The sequence below is a fragment of the Accipiter gentilis genome, chromosome 5 (assembly GCF_929443795.1).
Source record: "Accipiter gentilis chromosome 5, bAccGen1.1, whole genome shotgun sequence".
Lineage (NCBI taxonomy): Eukaryota > Metazoa > Chordata > Aves > Accipitriformes > Accipitridae > Astur > Astur gentilis.
Window position 1 is genome coordinate 35,637,715 of NC_064884.1, and position 23,809 is coordinate 35,661,523.

The window sequence follows — 23,809 nt, forward strand, 5'->3', positions numbered from 1 at the left end:
CCCCAGCCCTAATTTCAGGAGGCTATGCGCTCCCAACCCCCGGTCTGGGAGGGAAGTCTCCTCAGCCGCGGGCGGGCGAGCGGGCCGCGAGCCCTCCCCTCACAGCCCGGGCCGAGCCCTGACGGGACGAGGGGCCGCTCCCGCCTCCCGCCCCGCCCCGGCGGACGTGCGGCGCGGCCTAAGGGCGGAGTCCCCCCCTCCCTGCAGCCGCCGCCATGCTCTTCCGTTTCGGCGTGGTCCTGCCGGCCCGGATGACGGAGGGCGGCGGTTCGCTGCTGGTGGCCGGCTCTCGGCCGGAGCTGGGCGGGTGGGACCCGCAGCGCGCCCTGCCCATGCAACCGGCCCGGCCGACCGCCCCGCTGCCTGCCCAGGAGCCGGCGCTGTGGCTGGCGGAGGTGGCGCTGCCGGACGAGGACGCCGCCAGCCCCTTCTGGTACAAGTTCCTCCGGCGGCAGGGCGGCGAACTCCTCTGGGAAGGTAACGGGCGGGCCGTGAGGCCGGTGGGAGGGGAGCGGAGCGGAGCGGGTGGGCCCGGCGCCGCCCGGCCCTCGGGTGGGCCTGGAGGGACGGAGCGGCGGCGGGAGCTCCGCTCCTTGGGGGCTCGGCGGCGGCTCCGCCCTCCCGCCCGGAGCCCCGCGGCGTCGGCCGGGAGGGCTGTCCCGCTCCCGCCGGGCCCCAGCCGGAGCTGGGCGCTGCCGGCGGCCGCCTCCCGCCCAGGGAAGGCCCGAACTGCGCTCGCAGGTCGAGCCTCCTCGGCTGTCGTGACATGACGCGAGCGCTCGCTAATGAAAGCGGTTTGTGACCGTGCGGCGGGGGAGGGCGAGTGCGGAAGGCAGGCTCTCTTCTGGGCTGGTGGAAGTTCTGCGAGGCGGGTCCGTCGTTTCCTGCTTGCTTCAGGCATCCCTTGTCCGGATGTGTTGTGTTCTCTCTCTCCCCAGAAGTAAAGAATTCAGAACTTCTTACTTGCCCGTTAAGGAGGTGTGATTTGTTACTTGTATTTCAGGAAGCTGAAATGTCACCGTGGCATTTTCAGGCTGGTAAATTTTACCGTTGGAATTGCTGACAAAAAAAAAAACAAAATAGGGAAGAGTTCTGTCACGACTTTTCCAGTCTTCTTGCTGTCTCAGTAGTACTTCCACCATGAACTTCTCCTGTTGCGTGTTGTCAAATGTTGAATAACTTTAGTCAGTTCCCATGTGCTATTCTGGTATATTTAAGTATCGTCAATAAGAGAGAACGCTCATTAAATTGTATGCCAAGTCAAATAAAGCTCTAAATGTACCTTTTGTCACTGAGGAATAGATCGGGCTTGGTGGAAGGAAGACAGATGACTAGGTAATTTTTGAGGTGGTTTTTTTTTAAACTGATAAAATAGGTTTATAATCCGTATACCGAAATAACACATTGCAGAGCAGTTGCTCTTCACCCATATTAAGAACACATACCACGCTTTTAAACTGCTGTTCTGTCACATAAGACTAAAACATGCATGTCGTCATAACTGTTGCATTTGGGCTTTCTTCTTTATACTAATAAGAGACTATGTGTTAATAGAACATTCGTAGAAGTTTACATCATGAAGTACTGTTTACACCATGTAATTGTTTTGTTTAGCAGCTAAAATAAATAGTACATTCTGCCTGCTTTAACCATGTTTTTCTTTTGCAGAAATGCAGGAAAAGTGAATTTATGGAATAAAAATCTTTGCATCTGTCCAAGGAAGCAGAATTGGGTCCCTTTTGAAGGTGCCAAGTTGTACATAATATGCCAATCATATGGGTATATAAAGAGGTCCTCACCACACACAGAATATAGAAATAATAATAGAGTGTTCCAGTCTCTAGAGAATCTGCAACTGTAAGGTGATGGTTACTGTCTAGTTTGGAAGTAATGATATCTCAAGGTATTTGTCCAGACCTGGGAGTGCATTGAGTAAATGTAGTCTGTTGAGTAATAAACATACTCTGTTTTGGCAGTAGTGCTACTGATGCAGTTTTAGGATTAACCTATGTGGGACTCTGTTCTTGTCATTGTGGATGCTCAGCAGTTTGAGCTTATTGCTTAGCTAGAATGATAGAAAACAAATGGGCATATCATCCAAATGCAGAGGGTTTTTTTAATTAGTCATTCATATCAATCATTTTTTTTTTCTAAGTTGTTATTTACCATAAATAAATTTGCTTAAAGCCTGAAATTTATTGTATTACATGAAGGGAGCTGAAGGATGTTTTTCTATCCAATAATTAAGCAATATCTTGTAGTCTTTTATGTCTTTTGTTTTAATGATTATTTTTTTTCCAACTGTAGATCAATGAAAGTTTTGGCTGTCGTCTCTTTACTCCTGTAAAAATCACAGTTTGAAAAGACAACTACCTTTTTTAAAAAAAGAACAAAACTTTTTTTTGGTGATAAGCAAATGCTGTGCTTTGGCTCTTTAGTATCCTATGTGTTTAGAATTAAAAATGTGCTTTGGGAAATATTTAGCAGTTACAGAACATCTGGAATTTTGAAGACAGGGTCATGAGGGATAGAGGAAGGTGCAGAATGATACTTGCTCTAAATTTATGAGTTGGGGCATTCATCTGTAACCACAGAAACTCCTGTCCAATTATGGATGTCAGATGTTTACATATATTGGATGTGAAATAATGTGCTATATTTAAGAAAATTACTCCCAGTTTTTGTGTCGGTATACTTCACCTGAGAATTCCACTAGTAATGCATATTATTTTTTATAATGCTACAGTACATGTTGCATCGTATGTTTTAAGTTTAGTTCATCCTTACAGTCATTCCAATGCAGTTGGGAAAGTGAAGGGTAAAGTAAGGGTATTTATTTCTGTGGGCTGGAAGAGACAAAGTCATGAGCCGGTGTTCTGTGGCCTTTGGGTTCTGCCAGGTAGTCTGGTAGGAAGCCTTCAGGCAAGACTTGGCCTGTGGGAGGGTTGCTGGCTTGTTGCTCGTGTCTGGAGGGAACTAGTTCCCCTCTCTAGGAGGATGAGGTGGGAGAGGAGGCTTCTCTTGTGCTCCTGAAGGGTCAGATGCTTACCTCTGCTATCCTAGGGAGATGATGCCAGCCTGCATTCCTGGCCTGTCACTTAAAGCTGTTGGGCTCTTCTGGCTCAAATCACACGATTTCTGTATGTGCTCTGGCCCAAGTGAGGTTTCTACAGGGACGGTATGTTACTTGCCTGCTGTGAGCTCGTCTGGAGGGCCTGTTACCCAGGAGAGTTTTTAACTCTGTTACAGTATCTGTGGAAAACAGGTTGGTTATGTTGAGCTTTAGAACCTGGGAATAGGTTTACCTGTTAGAAAAAAACAAATGAGTGTATATACCTTTTTTTTTTCCCCTCCTCCCAACTGCATCCTATGTATCTTTCTGTGTACTTTGCTTTTGATGTAGATTTTTCAGAACTGGGTTTATTTATGTGTCTTTCAGCTTGGAAAGTAAAAGTATATTGTGCCTCCTGTAAAAACTAAATAAATACAAGATGAAACTTATGCTTGAATTTATTTTTGTGAATTTATGCTTGAACACTCATCTATGCCTTTTTTTCCCCTTTACTCTGGTCTAAATAAACTGTTGGTGCTATAGAAGATACATGTTCTATAAAAGGACAGAGGAGTTACTAAGGGTATGCCCCAAACTGTATTCTGAGATGATGGAATACAGTCTATTGAAACCTTATGCTTTGAGAAGGGGAAGAAATATATATAAAAATTATAAGCTTATATTCTAAAATGTTGATCCATTTTCACATAACCATTAGTTTGGTGTAGTTGGTGCGTGCCTGAAGCTTGACAGATACAGTATTGCCAGTTAAAGCTGAAAAGCATGATCAGCCTACCTTTTAGTAATTTGTATAGGTGAGCAGAGCCTGATTCCTTCCAAAAAACCCCGTCTCTAGTTTTGGGGAGGTGGGGAGGAGAGAAGAGGAGGTGTCTTGTTTCCACTTACATGCTGCTGTTGTTCTTTGTGGTTTCTTGGGGCCCCAAAGCAAACAATGCAACACAGTTCAAATTAGAAACAGTCAGGTTATGCAGCCTGTGCCTAGGTATGTTGGCCTTCCAACATTTCCAGTTCATGCTCCTCTGAGCTTGTTAGTTACAGTTTAAGCCACCTGTTGGACTTTGTACACTTCTGATGATAGTTCAAAAAGCCTGGTACATTTGTGGAGTAATAAAGGTTTTTATAAGACCATAATGTAATTAGTGAAAATATTGGAAGTAAAATTTGCTCATAGCTTTCAAGAGTTGAGCACGTGATTGGCTGAAAACGTTGGTGAAGGTAAGGCACATTAAAATTCATTTTTAAAGCAGCAGTGTGTTGAAACCTAAACCAGTCTCACTTGTTGGCCTCAACTTCGTGGAACAAACCAGGTATAATTTCTTATTTTAATGAGGGAGGTTCTTTAAGGGCTGTGTGGGAAGTTAATATCTAGTCACCTTTTGAGTTGGAGAGATTGGAACAGAATAAAAAATATTGGGGGCTAAGCCATAGCAGGATAAAAGCAATGTAAAAATTCTTTGAGGCCATTCTGGAGAAGTACAGTTGGATGCAACATTATCTTTCTGTAACTGAGATGCATCTCTTTTTCTTTCTTTCCCAAAGCTAATCTACAGATCCCCAAATTAGGTAGCAGTTGTGTTACTAAAAGAAAAGAAAAAATCCCAAGACCTGGAGAGGGTAATGTTTCTTCATACCTCTTTTAATGCAGATATTTTATATAGTGTTGTTCCCACTGGGTGTCGCCATTTTACCTGTGTATAGCCAGCGACTGCCTGTTTTCTTGCAGCTACTTGCACATTTCATCAGTATATAGTCTAATCTGTTCTGCTTTTGAAAATAATCCAGGGCTTTACCTGCTTCCCCCATCCCAGTCTTGTTCTGAAGTAGGTAGGGACTAGGAAGGAACATAAAACACAATTGGATGTTGGTAGTTGAATAATTGTGCATAATACGCATTTTGTTTGTGCAACGCTGTTGCTTTCTGGACAATGCTGGATGCCTTGATGCGTTTCAGATGTGAGGAAACTTAATGAGTAAAAGCGGGTAACTTTGAAATCTGCTACCCAATACCTCTTTAATGAATGGAGAGAAACTTTTGTTTACAAAGCACAATAGCTCCTGGTGTTTTTGTTCTTCAGCCCCCTCAAGACACTTACTTAGTTTAGCATGGATTATGGTAGAACTAATTGGTAGCAAGTTTGTCATTACTTCCTATCTGCGTGTCAGCATTAACCAGCTTAGACTGAGCAGACTACTGGAGATCAATAAAACAACAGAGTGGCCCATGAAACTGCAAAATTATAAGAATAATAAGTATGTACACATGCGTTCCTCTGGATTTGGCAGGTATGTGTCATATCCTACCTGCAGAGATAATTGGGGGCCAGCTCTGACTGCTGTGAGAGCGTAATTAAAGCATTTGTAGTTATAATGGTAAAATTACAATAAATGCATTGTTTATGCAAATTCTTGATTGATTTACCATTTTTCCCACCCCACACTTCACTCCCTGCCCTCACTTCCAAGTGACAGCAGCATGCAATATGGATGGAGAATTTCTTTTCAATGGCGAGAAGCACTGAGAAGCAATAAGTAACTGGGATGATACTTTGGTTAAGATTTTACTGTGGTTACTCTTTTGATGTAGTTTGTTTCCTGCCTATAGTTCACTTTTCTGGTATGGTAGGAAGTAACAATCAGTAATACACAGTACAATGCCATAGAGCGTTTCAAAGCAGTTAGGAAGACTGTATTCCATTATACATTTTGTTGCTATCAGCCATTATTCTGTCATCTGCACTCCCTTTATTATTTCCACCATCTGTCTGAGAAGAACCTCTTTTTTACATGAGCTGAATTCCCTTTTAGTTGCTTTTCTCTGGCCTAACCTACATCATTAGACTGGGCATTTGGTTAAAAACTCTTAGTACAGTAGCAGCTCCCACTGAGAAACACCTGTGCCTAAGCAGACCTAGAGAGAGAAATAAAACATGTTTCTGAAAGTTGCCTTTGAAAACTCTTATTTTTCTCATCTCTGATTTAAAACTAAAAAAAAAGCCTTGTTGATTAACAGCATTAAGTGCTGAGGAGGGCTTTCTTGTAAACCCCTTAGTTCTAATTCTGGCATAATTAAAAAAAAATAAAAATCCATAAAAAGAATTCTCTTAGGAGTAGACTAATAGACTAAAAAAACCTCAAATTCAGCCTGGTTTATAATAGATTTAAAACTTGTTTCCTTGGTTGTATGTATCAGCCCTACCAAACGAGAATTTGAAACAGCCTGCTTTAAGTCTGGTAGAAAATAAACATGCTGGGTATGATAGAAATACTCATCTGCTTTTTGGCTATCTCTTTGGGGCTGGCAAATGCAAGGAAACATTTCTGAAAATCAGACCCGTCATGGAGAAGGAGTTAGTGAACCAGGTGTGGCGAATTAACAATTTTGCTGTATAGTAATATTAAATATTCAAATAAAACAATAAATTCATCTACTGTTTTCAGAATGTAAAGGGAAGATGGTTTATTGACAGAAAAAAAAAAAAGTAGCATTAAAAAGCAGAGTAGGCATACTTCTATTAAGCATACAAATAAGGGTTAGTACCCGACATAGAGAATTCAAATGTTGTGTTTGGTGCTGTTTGTCAGGGGTGTAAAACCAAAGGGCAGCTATTCGGGGGCTTTGCTGAGACTTCAGGAAGGTGGGACTCCAGTCTAAGAGTCTGTGCCAGACTCAAAACTGCCAAAATACCTGACCTCGCTCAGTTCCAGTGAGGGGAATTCAGCCCTCCCCCGCTCTGTTTTTTAACAATCGATAGCAATTCAGCCTTGGTGGGATTGGGACAGATCCTATTCAGGATATCCGAGATTGAATTTTATTCAGACAGTTAGGCAGCAGGGAGACCTTAACATCAGAATCTGGTGTAAAGGGTAAGTAAATTTGAGTATTTGATGTGTAGTGAAGGAAGTTCAATTAGAGTAATGTCTGATAATGACACCATGCAGTAGCACGTTCGGATAACTGTGAGAATTGTGTCCAAAATAGGACTTGAGGTTTTTCTTTGTTGTAATGTTGGTACGAAAGATAAGGAAGCTAGCAAATACTTAAGCTTAAATCCTTCATTTCAGAGATATTTTTTTTTTTGTATGTTTCCTTTAGTTCCTGTTGTTCTATTACTTTTTTTTTTTTTTTTAAAATCTTCTATTCCTCAACCCCTCCCTGTTCTTCTGCCCCCGGAGTGTTGATAGTGCTTATGATGTTATTAAACTCTTCCAGGGGAATTTCTAAGCATGAACTCAAGATGTTCATTTACCTTGTTAAAGGACCTAATTTAGTATTGCAAATGTAATTATTTATAACATTTAGGCTTACTTAAAATTTTGACTTGACATGTAAAGCCTGCTGGTTCATGCAAAATTTATGGCAGATTAAAAAAGTAAGTCTTTGGTCTTACTGATCTGTAAGGAGGTGATCTGAAAATTGCCTTGGCTGCTTGCTGTTTGGAGTTTTTTAGCTGCCGTTGAAGCTAATGTGCGTATCTAAGGTCATCCACGTAGCCCTGTGGTTTTTCAAAGGTTGCAGTGACCTGAGGAACACGCTGACCTTGCTGGGGTTTGGAGGTTTGGAAGTCGTACGCCTGTGGTGTAGGATCTGGCTAAGGCAGGGATGAGATAAACGGCACCTCTGTGGCCGCCGCTGTGCCCTGGCATTTCTACATACCTTCCCTCACGCAGGAAGAAACAGAAAAAAATTAAAACTTCCAGCAAGGTATGCAACAAGGTGGTAGCTGGGAGAGCTGTGGCTGAGCAGTACACTAAGTGGCTTTGCTGCAAAGAGCTCTGCCGAGGCAGTGGAAGAGGCAATCTTATTTTTTTCATTCATTCATGGCTATTTTTGTGCACCACACTTAATGATGCTGAGAAATTTCATTGACCCAGATTTTGCTCGTTATTTTTTAAGATCAAGCTGATAATTTCACTAGTCTGGCTGTTCCAGAACATTATGCAATCTGTGTGCAGTTGTCCTCTGTGTCAAGATGAGTCTGTGCCTTTGGCAGACTATTGGATTATACTTTTTTCATCTCTTCAGTACAGCTGTAATAAAATCGTAACTGAAGGTTTTCCTTTGTATTCTGTTATTGTATGTGATTAGATTGAATTTCAGAAGATCCTCTTCTGGTCCCCACTTACCTTCTTTCAGTCCTTGATCTTTGGACATATTTTCCTTACTTTATCATCATCTCTTTTTCCTTTGTTTTGTTCTTGTCTCCGTCTTTTGCTACTGCCATTTATCAGTTACGTGGAGATCTTTGGTTTTAATCTTTTGTTTGGTTGTTTGTGCAGCCAGCTGCCTTCATATGGCGCTTTGATCATCCTTCATATGCACTAAACCAGGAGCCATAAGTCCTCATTCTGGACCTTACTGAAGGAAAAAGAGCACTACCCTAGCCGTCAAACTAGGACCTGTATCTTCTAATAAACTCTTCCAAATTCCTTTTGTTCTTTGATTAGGAAAGTCTACGTGATCAATTAACAAGAGGATCAGTACTGTTCAGATATTTAACTTACCCTTTTTTATGGTTGAACTTTATAGGTTTTCAAATGATTGTTTATTTGCCTCCCAAAAATAATTAAGCCAATGTTCTGCCACTTGGAACAATATGAATAAAAACACGGTGAAGAAAAATAGTAATGTAGAAGTGGTTTGAGCTGTAAAAACATGTGTTTCCTGTTGTGTATTGCCCTTTCTCAAAGGGCATTTGTGCTTGTTTTCTTTTCTGCAAAGATGAACAGGCGAGTGGAAAACAGCTTTGATTTTCTTTGCCTTGCTACTGGCTCTAGGAACAGAAAAGTTGAAATGCTGTTAAAATTCCACCAAATCTTTGAGGCTGCACAATGTTTTCTTGACTATAAAAAAAGTAATACAAATTTCACCCAAATAATTGTTTATTTCATATTAAAAGTACGTGGAAGCCTACCCAGTGGTCTGGTGTTTTGTGCTGTGAGTAACGTGTGAGTTCTGAGACTGGAGCTTGTCTCGCAAATGCCAGTGAGGCGGTGCACGACTGCTGTGCCTGAGCGGAGTCTTTAAATGGGAGCTGTATGAATTCCCACTCTGGGGACTGGTGGAGTCGGGTGAGGGGGGGAGTGCGGTGTGGTTATTCAAAGCATCTTGAAGTCTTCGTCCAAGGTTTGGGTAAGCTTGGGGAGACTAGTCAGTGTAAGGGGACAGATGTATTTACCTGAACAATTTATGCACCAAAGGGTTCCTTTTGGTGAGAATTTGCCCCGCAGCTCCCCTGGGGATTCTGCCGTGTGCCCTCACGCTCAGCACTGTTAGGCTTCCAGCTGTTGCCCTCCTAATGGAGTGAAGTCTAGAGGACGCAGCTGGTAAAAGGGGACGCGAAGTCCTCCGGCCGTTCAATCTCTGCGTGAGCGGTATGTGCCTGGGACTGGCCGGTGATGCACACTTGGTTGCTGGGAAAGATGTGACGTGCCACTTGTGGTCCTGGCAGCGTGTTGGATTGCAGCAACCTAAACCCTGGACCTTCTCTGTTTGTGGCGTGCCAGACGGTGATGTAGAGACGTCCTGACAGATGTGGTCGCCCAGCACAGTCAGGATCGCCTTCCCAGCATGTAGGTGGGGGCCTTTCCAAGCTTCAGGTGCAGAAACTAAACTTCAGCACTAGGCCTTCAGTTTTGGCAACTTTATGAAATGCTTTGTGCATTTGAGAAGTGAGCGACAAAGCTGAGCGTACTTTCTGAGGGGAAGGGCTGCTGCATCTGAATTCTTAGTGAAGTTACTTAGAAAATACAAAGGTGCGGTGGTCTTTCAGATAGAGCAGATAATGGTGAGTTGTGGGGTAGGACAGGCTTAAGGTTTAAGTGGAGTAGGAAGTTGGTGTGGGTATGAGCAGCTTTGGACGCGAGCAGGCACGTCCAGACTCTGCGCACAGGCAGTCTCAGGGCACTTCTGTCTGCACCGGCCGCTGTCTCTTCTCTCTGGTGCCTGAGCAGAAGGTAAGAAATTGGAAAGGGCAGCAACATGCTTCTCATGCACCGAGAAGAGTCAGATTCTGCGGAGCTTGGTCCCACTGCCTTTATCACGTGCTCTGTTTCCTCCCAAACTACCCAACAGCCCTGGACTCGAGAGGGAGAGCGAGGAAGAGGTCGGCTTTGATCCGTGGGGCTGTTGGTCACTGCCTGTAGCGAACACCCTGCCCGGCTCGCTGTCCTGGGCTTGGGAAAGTCTCCGTGCTCCAGGGATCCAAACCCAGGAAGGACTTTGCTTGGCCTGTCATGGTGAGGGAGGGGAGAGTAAGTGTTTCACTTAGTGCGTCAGATTTTTATCCTGCCTCTGAAAGCTATTTTGTTCTTGGCGTGAGCTCTGCCAGCGCTTGTGAGAAGTCTTGGGCTGGCTTGTCTGTAAGTCTGCCACGGATGAGATGCAAGGATTCTGCTCCCTAAGCAGAGCTAAGGGGCTAAGATGGAACTAAGGCATGTTTTGCCTGGACGTACCTCGCACCATGAGGTTGATGCACCTTGCTTCAGCCAGAGGAAAGTCATGAGAAAAGTTTAAAAAAAGTAGGGGTGGAAGAGGAAGGACTGAGGGTTATCCAGCAAATGATTTCTGCTCATCACCCAAGCTGTGCCCATTTTCCTAGCTGTGTACATTCTGCAAATATGTAACAGAGCATGTAAGTGACGCTAATTGTTTTCTATTTAAAACATGGGTTATGATCAGTTACCTTGAATGAAAGATGGTTTCATTTTATTTTTGTATTAAATGACTCTGGAAGATAAAGTTGAGAGAATTCAATCTAGCAGCTCTAAATTATCAATGAGTTCTACATTACTCCTCCAAACTTGTCACCTGGCTCTACTTCTGAAACTGTTTTCTTGCGTTGTTGTTTTATGGCAATCAAAATATTATGGTTTTCCTGTGACAAACTGTGCTAGCAGAAGCATGATGTGACCTGACAGAAAAATTTTCTCTTCTTCTGAAACTTACTTGTTAAATGCGTCTTGTGAAGCAAACTGTAGTGAAAAACACCTGTGTATCATTTGGATATTACTTGGGTAGTGAGATCCTGATCATTTGTGGTAATTGCCTTCTTTCATAACTCTTGCAGGGGGAATTGGGAATTCAGCTGCCTGAACACAGTTCAGTGTGATCATACTGTTCTCTAAATTTGTATTTCTTGGAGACCGTAGCACTCTGCCCTTCCTGTCTAAAATTATATCACTCTATTTGTTGAATACATATTCAACAAATACATGAATATATACATGCACAAATGAATATATATATGTTGCATATATATTCATATACACTGTGTTGCACAGATACCATATTTCAATAACAGGGTTGTTAATTCATAGATCAGTATATAACGTATGGAGTAGTAAAGAGCTATGCAATTCTCATGAAAAATGTCACAAATGCAAGCTGTTATTGTTTACCTGAGTATTACAGCCAAGACAGAAACATACCTTTTGAGATTCCTGTTTGACTGGAGGCCACAGCAGGAAGGTGAGGTTGAGTGGTGCAGAAAAATCAACAACAATAAATAACAATTGGAGAAGGAAGCTTTTCAGACTGAGATTTGATAAAAACTGTTTGAGGGAACAAATGAAGCAAATGCCTCGTGGCAATTTACTCTTGGCCCTGCTTTCACGTGTGTTTGTAGGCTAGGTAAGGAATGAATAACAGTGAGGGTGAAAAGGTTACAAGGTAAGGAGGTTACTGCCATTTAAGAAGGCAGATGATAGAGAAGGAAGGAAAAAAAGAGCAAGAATTAAAGCTGGAGGAGAAGGAGGATGGACAGTCAAACTGGCAAATGACAGAAGCACACGCACCTCAAGCAGCAGCAGTCGGAAATGGGAAAGTAAGAAGCAGGTAGTGGTGCAACTGGGAACATGAAGACGAGGACTGAGGCTTTGTTGTCCTTGTGGACTGACTCGCTCCTTGAGGAAAGAAGAAATTAAGCAGGAGGGAGAGATCATAGATTGTGATTACAAAAATTAATGCAGAAACCCTGGTGGGAGAGGAGGAACAGCTGTGAGCAATGGAAGGGGCAGTCCTTGAGGGAGCCAGAGTGGGCACAAGGGCACCTGCGTGCAAGGAGAAAGAGGGCTGGGAGCAGCAAAAGAGCCAGAGGTCCTGAGAACGTGGTTCAAAACTGCTAGGGTGCAGTGAGGGCTCCCCCGGGACAGAGGGCTGCAGGCAGCTGGGTGCCCCGGGGCAGTCCCAGTCCCAGCCCTGGTATCGGGCACCTCCTGGGGATGGGGCTGATGCTGGGAGGGGACATCTGCCCCGGGTGGGTGGGGGTCAGGATGGGACCCAGCCTTGTGATGGCAGGGCCATGGGGATGTGCATCGCTGCAGACAGTTCTCAGAGAGTAAAATGGGGAAGGCGAGATGTGCCATTTGTGGTTGTAAAGACTTTGCTGAATACGTGAAGTCAGTTAAGCGTCATAAACATCCATAGGTTTTGTTACGCTGTTGTATTTGTTGATGTGTACTGCGGTCTTCAAATATTGTTAAAAAGTGGTATGAATGTGTAAACAATTAGAAATGTGAGAGAAAAATGTAGTGGCAAGATTTGTAGCTTCAGGAGCTATATACTGATCTTGTTCCCCTTATTTATCAAAATCTATGTCCTGCCATTGCATATGATGCATAATGGTTCAGCAATATAGAAAGAAAAATAGTTTTCTGCCTGGGTTTTTCTTTTTCTTTTGGGTAAATAATAATATTTCACAATTATGATAAAATGTGCTCCATGTCATCTGGAAATAAGGAGATTGTTTGAGCTTTAGTATTAAATGTTAGTCTTATTCTCTAATCATTGCATTAATACATCTCCCAAAATTCTCTTGCTCTAGCAAATTTTCCCTAAATGTGGTGCTTGGAAGCTGGTCATGCATTTATGTGCAGTGTGAAATTTTAAGATATTCCTTTGGGCGTAATTTTACTCAGAAATGTTCTAACATCATTAATATTGTATAAGTGTAACAGGCTTACATTAAAAGCAAGCCACAGACTAGGTCACTTCTAATCTGCACAGTAATTCCTACATGGCAATTAGTATTACAGTTAAGTATGTAAAAATTGGGGGGGGGTGTGTGTGAGAGAATATACACGTATGGAATTTTTGGAGGCTCGATAACCTTTTTGTTGATGACACGACCCGGTTCAATTCAAGTTGCTTACTCTGGCATGGTATTAAAAATTGGTTTTCTGTACTAAAGCTCACACTACTGCTGTAAGAGAAGAAGAAGGGGTAATGGATATTAGATAGTGGAAACCATAAGAAAAAATTCTCACTTTAGACAGGGCTATTTTAGGTAATTGTGATCACTCACCATTGCAGATGTGACCGTCTCTCTCTGGGTCACTTTGGGCAACTTTTACTGTGTATGAACAGACTCTGTAAGCAGGACGTGTACACGTGAAGAGTACGAAGTGATTGTTTATCGGTTAGCAAACGTAAAAGACAGGATTTAATGAGCTCCTAGGCTAGGCGCCGGTGTGTGTCCTGTCCCACGCAGGACACCTGAGGAGTCTTTGCTGGCCAGGCGGCTGTGAGTGAGGTGGAGGAGGACCCCGGCCACTTCTCCCTGAAACACGTCTGCCTTGCTGCCAGGTTGCTGTCTGCAACCTGCTTGCTTTTCTTCTTCGGGATTTGATGCCTTTCCGCCTTGGTGGTTTTTCCTCTTGAATCCTTAAGGTGGTAACAAATCCAGTGTCACCAGTCCTACCTTTGTTTGCGGTTTTAGGTTTTACCTTTCTGCTCTTGCATGGCTGTACTCTGTGCTTTCTCCAAGGTCTTTCTTGTAGCTCAGCAATTTCGTTAGAAGTAAGCCTGAGGCAAGGTGACGCTGCTGTGCTGTGTCAGAGCTACACCTCGGGCTGCAGCAAGCGGGACCCCCCAGAGGGAGGTCACGCAGCAGAAACGTTGGATGCCGAGGTCACATATTATCAGGCGCCAAATGAGGAAACTTAATTATTCTTGAAATTTTAAGTGCCACAGTTGATGATTTAGGAGTGTTATACAGCTTTAATGGTTTTTTTGCCATAATTTGCAAGAATTTATTTTAATGCTGAACATTTGCTTTGTGGCAGCGCTTCTGAAACAACTATTTCGGGTGTTAATAATGTGTTATGAGAAATGCAGTTTGAACAGGCAGCAAACACCACTCCTGGCCTTAAATACTCAGTTCACGTCTCCTGCAAATCTTTCGGAAGATTTTCCAGGTGCACAGCCTGCAATTGTCCTTTCTTCTGTTCTAGGTAATGGGCCCCATCATGATCGAAGTTGTGTTTACAACCAGAGCAACATAGTAGATGGAGTTTACTGCCTCCCAATAGCACACTGGATTGAAGTCTCTGGACATACTGATGAGATGAAACATACAACTGACTTCTATTTTAATATTGCAGGACATCAAGCTATCCATTACTCCAGGTAAAAGAAAAGTGCAGGTCTTCGCTGGTGTCAAGTATTCAAACGGAAAATCTGTACTGACATAATGTCAGCACACTTTTGAGTTTGAAGTGGTGAATGGTAGTATGGATGTAACAGTAAAGTTTAACAAAGATTCAATGCCTCTTTGCAATTAAATGTCACTTTTGGCAATGAAAAGGAGAGATTCGGAGTTCAAGGATACTTGCAACCTGTGCAGGTGTGTTAAGCTGCATCATATCTGAAAATGACTAGTGGTAATTTATGGATACATTTATGAGGAACTGTCATTTTCAAATGCTTGTCCAAATACACATGTAAATATACATGTAATATGTAATGTGTTTGGTTTGGGATTATTTTGCTGAAAAACATGTCCTGGGAAACAAAAAGAATATATTCCAGCACCAGAACTTTAGGGTGTCGCGTTATCGCTCATGTACGGCAGCAACTGCGATTAGTGACAGCTGTTACAGATGACTTCTGCTTCTGTGAATGCATTTTAAAAAAATGCTAAAGTTTAGACAAGTCTTAAAATGTTTGTACTTCTGTGCTGTTCGCTGGAGTCCAGCACCTCACCAGTGAAGCATCCTGGCCTGAATTAGGAGACAATGAAGCTTAAAGAGAAGAGGGGTATCCGCCCTTTAGGGCTGCAGATAAAGCACAGGCTCTATTTAGAGCAGCAGCCTTGGCACTCATGGTTAACACAGTGGCACTGAGGAATTTGGGACCATTTGTAACTTTTTTCCACATCTCCAGTCATGGATGTGGCAGCAAGTGTGTTGTTTGATAATGGTGGCATGAATGCTGGCAGCCCTGATATGCCACGTGCAGCTGGTGTTGGTTATGGAGCAGTTAGTGATCCCAAAGGGATTCGTATTTTTTGAAGAAACTAAACCACCTTGTACTTTCATTAGGTCTCAGCATTGCTTTCTGTGAATTTCTCCAGACTACCGTTTCAGCGACACCAACCTCACCGTCTTGCCTCCTCTTTCTACTCTTCCTTCTCCACCGTCCCATAGGGGAGGAAGTAGAATTGTCTTTTTCTTGTCAGAGTTGCAGTGTATGAGGTGAAGATTTCCTCCTCTTGCTATCTTTTGGAATAGCACGGATTCATAAACGCTGTTAGGCATATGTACACATTCGTGTGGCTTGGTACTTTTTTCCTGAGACCCCCTCAAGCTGTATAATATGCCTGACAGACTGTACTGTTATCTGTATCTTAAGCATCTGTATCCAGCATCCTATCAGAGAAAAGATCTTGTTTATTCCAAAGCACAGACTTGTCAATCCCAAATAATCTTTGCTTGGCAGAGGAAGTTTGTGAGAAAGAAGAACAGCTGTCAGAAAGCGAATATCTAAGTACCAGAGGCTAACTTATCTTCCTTTCCAGAGGCAGCAGTGATCCATTTAATGCTGCCTTATCTGCGTGACTATGTGTTTCCAAGATTAGGTAAAAAGCTGCAGATTCCCCTAAAGAATGTTTGAAGAAAATTTTCTGAGTTGTGTAGTCTTTTCCAGATGACGATCTCCTTCTCTGTTGCCCTCTCACACACACATACCTTCATTGCAAGGCAACCTTATATGTACATCTTCAGTAATTGTTATCTCATTTCTTTGAGCTATATTAAGTGAGTGTACCCCATAACAGTCCTGTCGCATAATTATTTTTAATACTTTGAAGATATGCAGCCTTAAATTACTTTTTAATTATTAACAGTTGGGAGCGGATTCACCGTTCTGCTGGTTATAACAAAGCAGCCCAAAAATACTGGCTGATTAAGATTTTGGTTTTTGGCAGAGCAGCTGAAGTGAGCTGATGAAAATGCCTTTATTTTGTAATGGATTCATTGATTCAGAAGAGTACTAGGGAGATTAATATCACCAAAAAGAAAAAAAACCAACAAAACCAACCACAAAAATAGCAGAAGCAAAGAGCCAGTCCCTCTGCCTGTACGGTTAAAAGCTCAGTGTATGGTCGGATCATAGTTACCCAGCTAAGGTTACTTTTTTGCACACTGTAACGGAGGCAGCACTACTGCGGGGAGCTTTATGAGCACAAATTCCAAGTCCTGTCACCAGCTGTAGGTTCCTTACAGAACGGCAGCGGCTGGAAAGAAGTGATTTATCAATGAAAACTTCTGACATGAGCCCCTTCTCTATGTTCATCTCTGTCAAAATGGCCTCCCATGTGAGCCCTTGGACTGATTTTACTTGTCCTCTCTTTAATCACAACAATTAGCAACAGTTGCTCTGAGCTTCGTTACCACCTTGCTTCTTCATAAAACATGTGCCTCAACTTTAAAGGGGCTGCAGGAGGGTGAGAAGAGCCTGCTTCCTGCTGCTGCCAAAAATCGGTCTGAATAATACTGAGGCTGATGGCAATGCTCTGAGGAATCAGGTTTTTCTTATTCAGTATAGATGTGTTTGCTCATAAATCAGTGAATTTATGTTGAAACTCGTATTTAGAGAACTGGCATTGTGTTGGTCATTCAGGTTGGGGAGTCTGTGATGTGTTTTTTAAGCATAGCAAGATTTGAATTAATTTTTTTTTTTTTTTTTTTTTGAGTGTGAACTAGAGCTTGCCCGCAGCTACAGAGTCATGACTGATACCTCTGTGGTGTTAGTGTTCGCTTGTTTTGGACATGTAATGACACGTATCACTGAAATCTGATTCGGGAGAAAATAACAGTCCCTTTCTCTTTCATGTTAGATATTACTGCAATAAGATGCCTTCAAATTGCAGAAGAGTTAGGACACTTGGGACCCTGTAATTTCCCAAAGCAAATTAGAGTTATTGTAATTTTTCTGGGAGAAGATTACTTCAGAAAATTTGTAAATCTGGGGTGTGTTAGCTCTGTTTCAGTTCTGTCTGCGAAAGGTGGAACTTCCTAATTCACAGCCGTTATGTGCCTTATTTACATAAAACCCTCTGCAATTCTCAGAAGAAAGGCATTGCATAAGAGCGAGACAGGGAGTGACAGCTGAAATTACAAAATCCTTAAGTAATATGTTGGAGACAATGATGCTTGATGGCAGTATTAGGTGCTACAGGAATGAGTATCACCAAGAGGAAAAGCCGTCTAGTTACAGTTTTCTATTTTCAGACTAACTTTAGGTTCCCAAATCCACCCCTGCCAAGTAGTGAGTTCCCATAGTTTTTGCCTACTCATTCGAATATGATGTATGACCACCACCTCTTCATTTTAGGACATTTACTTTGATGCCATCTATGGTGTCTAATTTTTACTAATGCGCACTTTAAATTTACTGTCTTCATAACTGTAATTTTATTCATTGTGTGTGCTTTTCGTGGGTCATATCTCCTAAATCTGATGAAGAAAAATATCTTTTACATACTTTGCATGCTTTTGCAAAGCTTTGCATGTAAAAGGCAGCTAAACTGGATTCTGTAAGTGAATTCCTCAGACAACGACAACTAATCTGTGACTGAAGTATTGTTGTGGCTGCTAAACATTTTACAGGAAAATGTCCAGTGAGTTTAAAATGTAAAAGAATGTATTGGGGGAGTCACTACATGAGAGTAGCCGTGGGTCCTGACAACAATTTTTTGAGGTACAGTTTTTATGGTAGCTTTTTGCACCTTTATATTAAGGCCATTGAATATTAATATTCCATGTTTGTGGAGCAAGTGGGATGTTCCTGTAACTGGATATAATGCAAGAAATTGTGAAGTTGACGAACGAACATGTTGCTATCATCGGTGTTTATGTCCCTAATGTTTTCTGTAAGACAGAATAAATCAAAAGAAAAGAAACCCTTGTGCTTGGAAATACTATTTTTGTTCATTTGTTTCTTGATGGTTGCAAATTGAACTTAATTTATGCTGTAGTCTTTACAAATGCTTTGTAGCTTGTTGGCAAGACAGTTTCCTTCAACACTGCTGTAGTAATGTAGGTTATAACCTAAGGTACGTGTTAAGTGGGAATGATCAGGAGAGTCACATAAAATGTGTGCTCCCGATTTGTACTAAAATATTAATGTAGATAGGTGAGTGGATGAGTAATGATCCAGGGCAAAATCCAGATGCTGCTTGTTTACCTTCTGGAGGCACTAAAGCAGTATTCTGCTGCTAAGCACTGAGTTTACTTTTGTCTGTAGTAATTGTCCTGTGAAGAAAATAAGCGTTTACTTGATTGATATGCGTCTTTAATTGGGGTGGAAGACAAGCAGCTGGTTGAATACATTTTTGCGTGAAGATCACTGGAGAAGGGAAATAATGTAACTTCTGTTAACTTGTTTGGGTCATACGAGGCACAGTAATTGCTATTTGAATGTTAGAACACCGCTGGGATTGATGGATGTGAAGATACACTTAAAGACATCTGCGGTAGCACTCAGCTTGAGATTAAGACCACTAGATTCGTATGTCTGTAAAGAGCAATTCAACTCACTGGTGACTAGATGTCTACTTTAGAGTGAACTGAAGAATTGGTCTCTAAACTCTGCTGCTGCTGCTGCTGAGATCTCTATTGATTTGTAATGAGACATTAAACATCCTGTCTGGTTACTTGAATGTTGATGTCTGGTGTCATTGGAGATGCTCGAAAGTTTCCTGCCTGGCCTCCAGCTGCCGCACTACAGGAGCGTGGTTTCTTACAGCTCCTTGGCCATATCTGTGAGCCCCATCCAGATGTTCCAGATGCTACAGGATGTCTCCGATGTCAGTAGGAAGCTGTCCTTAGGCAATGCAGTGAGCATTGCTGTGCCTGAAGACACCCGTTTGTAGATAAGACGGACTAGGTGTCTTCATCTTGATCTTGTATCCCATCCCTAGCCTGAATTAATGAATATTGTCCATCTCGGATCAGTAGGAAGTCAGAATTACCTTTGAATTATGCAACTGGAAAAAAATGCAAGAGAGAGTGCTTTTATAGTTTTACTCTTTAAGTTCTCTTCTGACTTATTGGTTTTAATTCATTCGCAAAATAAAATACCTTTCTGTTTTGAGTGTAATTCTGAAGTAATTTTTTTATTACTGAATTATAAAAAAAGCTTTAAAGAGGAATCTGTCACAAAAACCCCCTAGAGAGCAGCGAACTATGCTACTGTGGTGGAAAGCCGAACTGATACTTTATGCCTATGTTATGAATTAAGAGAAGAAGTGATGATGTCTACAGAGATTACCATAATTAACATTAAAAGCTGAGAGCTAGCTGTCCCCTGTGCCTAAAGAATGAATACTTGTGGTATTAGAGAAAAGAATACAAAATAATACGCTCTGGAACAAAAGTCTTTGATTGTATTCTAGTAAAATAATCCTGATTAAAAATACTTAATATCAATAGGAGTTTGGCCTTTGATTTCAGTACTTGGGGCTCTAACTGTAAAGTTAACTGACCATTTTATACATTAAATAATGAAAATATTTTAAGCCACATTTTGTGATGTGTTTATCCCATAAACTAGGACATTTGACCACTCATTTGAATATTGTTTTATTATACTAAACTATAGTCTTAAAGTAGTCTAAGTTAGAACCATTGTTTACTTACCAATGGGATTTATCTTTTATGGAATGATTTAAAGACTAATTCTTTGTTTTGCCCCTTGTGTATCTTTATTTATTTTTCTATATCACCCTCAGCCGGACCTGTGAAATGCTTTTGCTAGTCTCTGCTGTGAAGAAAATGGGTTTCAAACACGCATAAGTGACTTGTAAGCAATTTTTTATTTAAGTTCTTGAAAATTAAGAGGGAGTGTGAGGAAGTAAAAGCAAGAGTGAGAAGACAAACAAATTACGAGGTCAGAATTTTATCAGTTTTCAAAGCACTTATTTGTTTACATTTATTTCATTTGGATGTATCTCTGTATTGGGTAACAAATGCATTTTTCTTCCACGTTTGTTGCCCATCCAAACAAAAAGTTTCTCCTTTCATGAACTCCCCACACTGTGCCCTCCCTAAAAATGGCTTAAAAACTTGAAAACTGATTCTGCTTTTCTAAGTTTTGTGATTTTGCATGGGCAGGATGGCAGCTGGCTGGGATAACCTAAGCCAGGCTATTGGAGAGTTAGTTAGCTACAAATCCCAGTCCCATGAAGTGTGAACAGAAATACAGTCAGGATGTGCCAGCAGTGCAGCCACAAACCGTGGTACCCGTGTAATGCTGGGGATGAGCTGGATCGCGGGAGCTCACTTTTCAGTCATTTTGGTTTTCTGAGTATTAGCAAATAGCTGTTGTCAGCACAGCTCCAGTTCCCTCGCCGTGACCTACCACCTTGAAAGGGGCTTGAAATGGGAACTCCTGGATGTCAGCTACTCATTTCTGATTGCATTTCTTTTGAGTGCCATACTAACAAGCAAAATCTGGCATTAGAATGGGTGATGTAAATTTTGCCAGAAGAAAAAAAATCACAGAGCTTTTAGGTTAAAGGTTTTTGCATGGCTATCATCAGTGTTTGGACTCCCAGTATTACTTCAACCTACAGTGACTGGTCTGTTAAATCTGATGAATGGCTACTAGCCAGCATGCTACCGGGTTTGTTGCATACTGTAGCGGCCGAGAGACACAAAATACTGTCTATGTTGGGATGACGCTGTTGAAGTAATGGCTGATGAATGGTATATTATCTCTGTAAATACGATAAAATTGGGGGAGGGGATGATTTTGGCAGCAAATGGGACTGAAAACTAGCAAACTTGTGAACTATTAATATTTTTATGTCAGTGATTTTTCAAATGGCAGGCATTAATATTCACCAGTGTGAATATTTCTGAGTGTTTTCTCTTTCTATAAAGCCACAAGATATGTTGTCAGCATTACTGATAAATTAATATTTTTTTAACAGTTTATATATATAGTCTAAACAACATAACAGTTTAAGTGATCTAATGTGGAATTTTACATTGCCTTAGGTTATAGAGCGATTAGAATAATTCTTGATAGCCAATAAGGGCAAATCACATTGATAGGTGGATTCCACTTTTGATGAAAACCAAGTTATTTCTAATGAAACACAGAATATTTTCACAGTTGAGAAATTACTGAATCCCCCAGAGTAATGCCTAGCACTCACCTGTACTAGAAAGAAATGTCTTCCATGGCACCTTCACTACGTCTTGTTTCCCTTTGTTATACTCCTCATGAAGGAAAGCAGGGTTGTGAAGTTCCTTCTGTTCCTTATCCCTGCAAAGAAAAAGGAAATCTTTTGGATGTTACGCATCTGGAAAAGTGGAAAGTTTTTTCCACTAAGATTTTTTCCTCTAATCACAGTCCGAATCATACTCAGATGTAACATCAAGGCCCTTCAAACTGCCCTGTGGCTCAGCTGAGGAAGAACCAGTTGGCTTCCCTAAACTTTGATGGCTAGGGCAGTGGTATGGATATGCAATAGCTTCCTGATAGTATTGCTAAAAGTCCTGACCAGTAACGGCGCCTAGGAAAAAAGAGAGCTTTTGCAGCAACAAAGCTCTTAATGGACTTCCATCTCAGAAGTTAATATAATTTCATCTGTTGTGGGGCTGGGCTGGGCTCTATGGGGTCTGCGCGGTGCCGCTGCTGGACCGTCAGCATGTGCGCGGCAGCAGGAAGAGGAGTGGGACCACAGCAGGAGTCCTGGTGTTTGTAACCCCACATTGGCACAAAACTCTGCAGGGCGGCACTTGTTAGAGGTGTCATTCCTCTGGAAACCAAATAATTTACATGTGTAAATTATACACATGAAGTACATTGAGCATGGCTCAATGTGCTTCTAGTCAGCTCACTGAATCTGGCAAATTTAAAAAATTCTTGAGAATAATTTTAAAAACCTGGTAGGACGTGCATAGCTGAGTTGGACTGAGTGTTGTGAGATAGCAGAGGGAGAGAAAGCTGCAAAGACTGGCTGCTGCTTCTGGCTTTCATTCACATACCAGGAGCTTGTGGCTTGCAAGGTGCTTTAGAAGAAAAACCTGAAATGAAGGTTCAGCAAAAAAAGACCTAGTAATTTAAGCAAGTAATTTCTAAACAAGGAGCGGGCAACGGGACTCAACAAGCTAAAAGGGAGCTTTGCGTGCTGTCTGGATAGTCTTGTGAATTTTATCTGGGCTTTCTCCTGAATTTTTCTTTACCATTCTGCCATTCATATGTGGCGTTTGGAATAGGCGTTTGATTGACAATTATTTATTTAGAGGGGTGGTTGTTCAGGAATGAGTATTTCGTTAATACAATGGCAGCAAGAAGAGACTGGCTGTTGATGGCAAGATGAACAGCTTTCATCAGCTGGCTGGTAATGGGGAGTATTTGCTTAAAACCACTGTTGCTCTTTAAAATGGATCTTTCCATAGGTGTGGCACTGCACCAAATGATTTCCTTACTTCTTAAGAAAAACTTAGAGTTCTCTGTCATTCTGGGAGCAAAAACCAGAGGAAGACTGGGAACCCGCCATGAAAAAGCCTTGAGGACTAAACATACTTAATTGTTCTGTTTTATTCTGTGGGATATAACAGACAAATGTTGATAGTCTAGTAAATACAAATTTTTTGTGGGGTATCACTGTTAGGGAGCAAAAACTATTGTTGCTTCTAATTTCTCTTTCTGTTCTACTCTGCCTCCCTGTCCCTTGTCTGTATTTCTTCTGGAGGTCTTCAGCCATTTTTCCTGCCTCTTTACTAACATTCAGGCATCAGCGAGGGAGTAAAGTTCTGTCTCTACTGGAAAGCAATTTGCCGCTGTTGCTGGCTGTGAACAAAATTGACTGAGATTGTGAAATCCCAGGCAATTTAGCTCACAGCCAGGATGACGGGGAAGGGGCAGCATCACTCTTTCACCAAAGATGGTGTTCCAGTTGTCTCGCAGATATTTATTTCTTCTTAGCTTTTACATGCATTTATTAGGTGCCCTGTAATCACTGGCATTTCTTAATATAGTTTACCTAAAGGTAGCAGAAGCTCTTTTTCAAGAGCAGAGATTGTGTACTCAACCTTATTGCTATTTAATTTACCAGGAGGGAGCGAATTCAGATATTTGGTTGTTATCAGAAGAACTTCGCTAAGAGAACTCCATAATTTATAATGGGTAAAACCAAAGAACCAGGGACTTGTGTTTGCAGTGTAGCCCCACTCTGCCTACCCTTCCTGTTGGTTTTTGCAGGCACAACTCCTAGGGCAGGTTAGCCCAGCCAGCCTGCAGCTGACTCTTACAGGAAAAAAAAGCCTCAAAACAAGGGAATTTTCTGTCCCCAAATGTGAAAGGTGACACCGTCAGATAGTTTATTACCACCAGCTGGTTTGGTGTTTGCTTGCTCAGTGTATACTGTATTTCTGCAACAGGTAACCTGTAAGTCAGAAAAATCTGAAATAAACAACTGCAAAATTGTTTCAACTGAAATGAAA

General features: G+C 41.8%; 1 protein-coding gene across 1 annotated transcript in view; it reads left to right on the forward strand.

The window, feature by feature from the left end:
* The first annotated feature begins 200 nt into the window (after nt 1–200).
* EPM2A (EPM2A glucan phosphatase, laforin) overlaps nt 201–23,809 on the forward strand; it is a 41,450-nt gene continuing 17,841 nt past the window's right edge. Inside the window, exons 1-2 of the mRNA XM_049800087.1 lie at nt 201–477; nt 14,303–14,477. Of these exons, the coding sequence (XP_049656044.1) occupies nt 216–477; nt 14,303–14,477 (437 nt within the window). The 5' untranslated portion in view covers nt 201–215. The remainder of the gene's footprint in view (nt 478–14,302; nt 14,478–23,809) is intronic.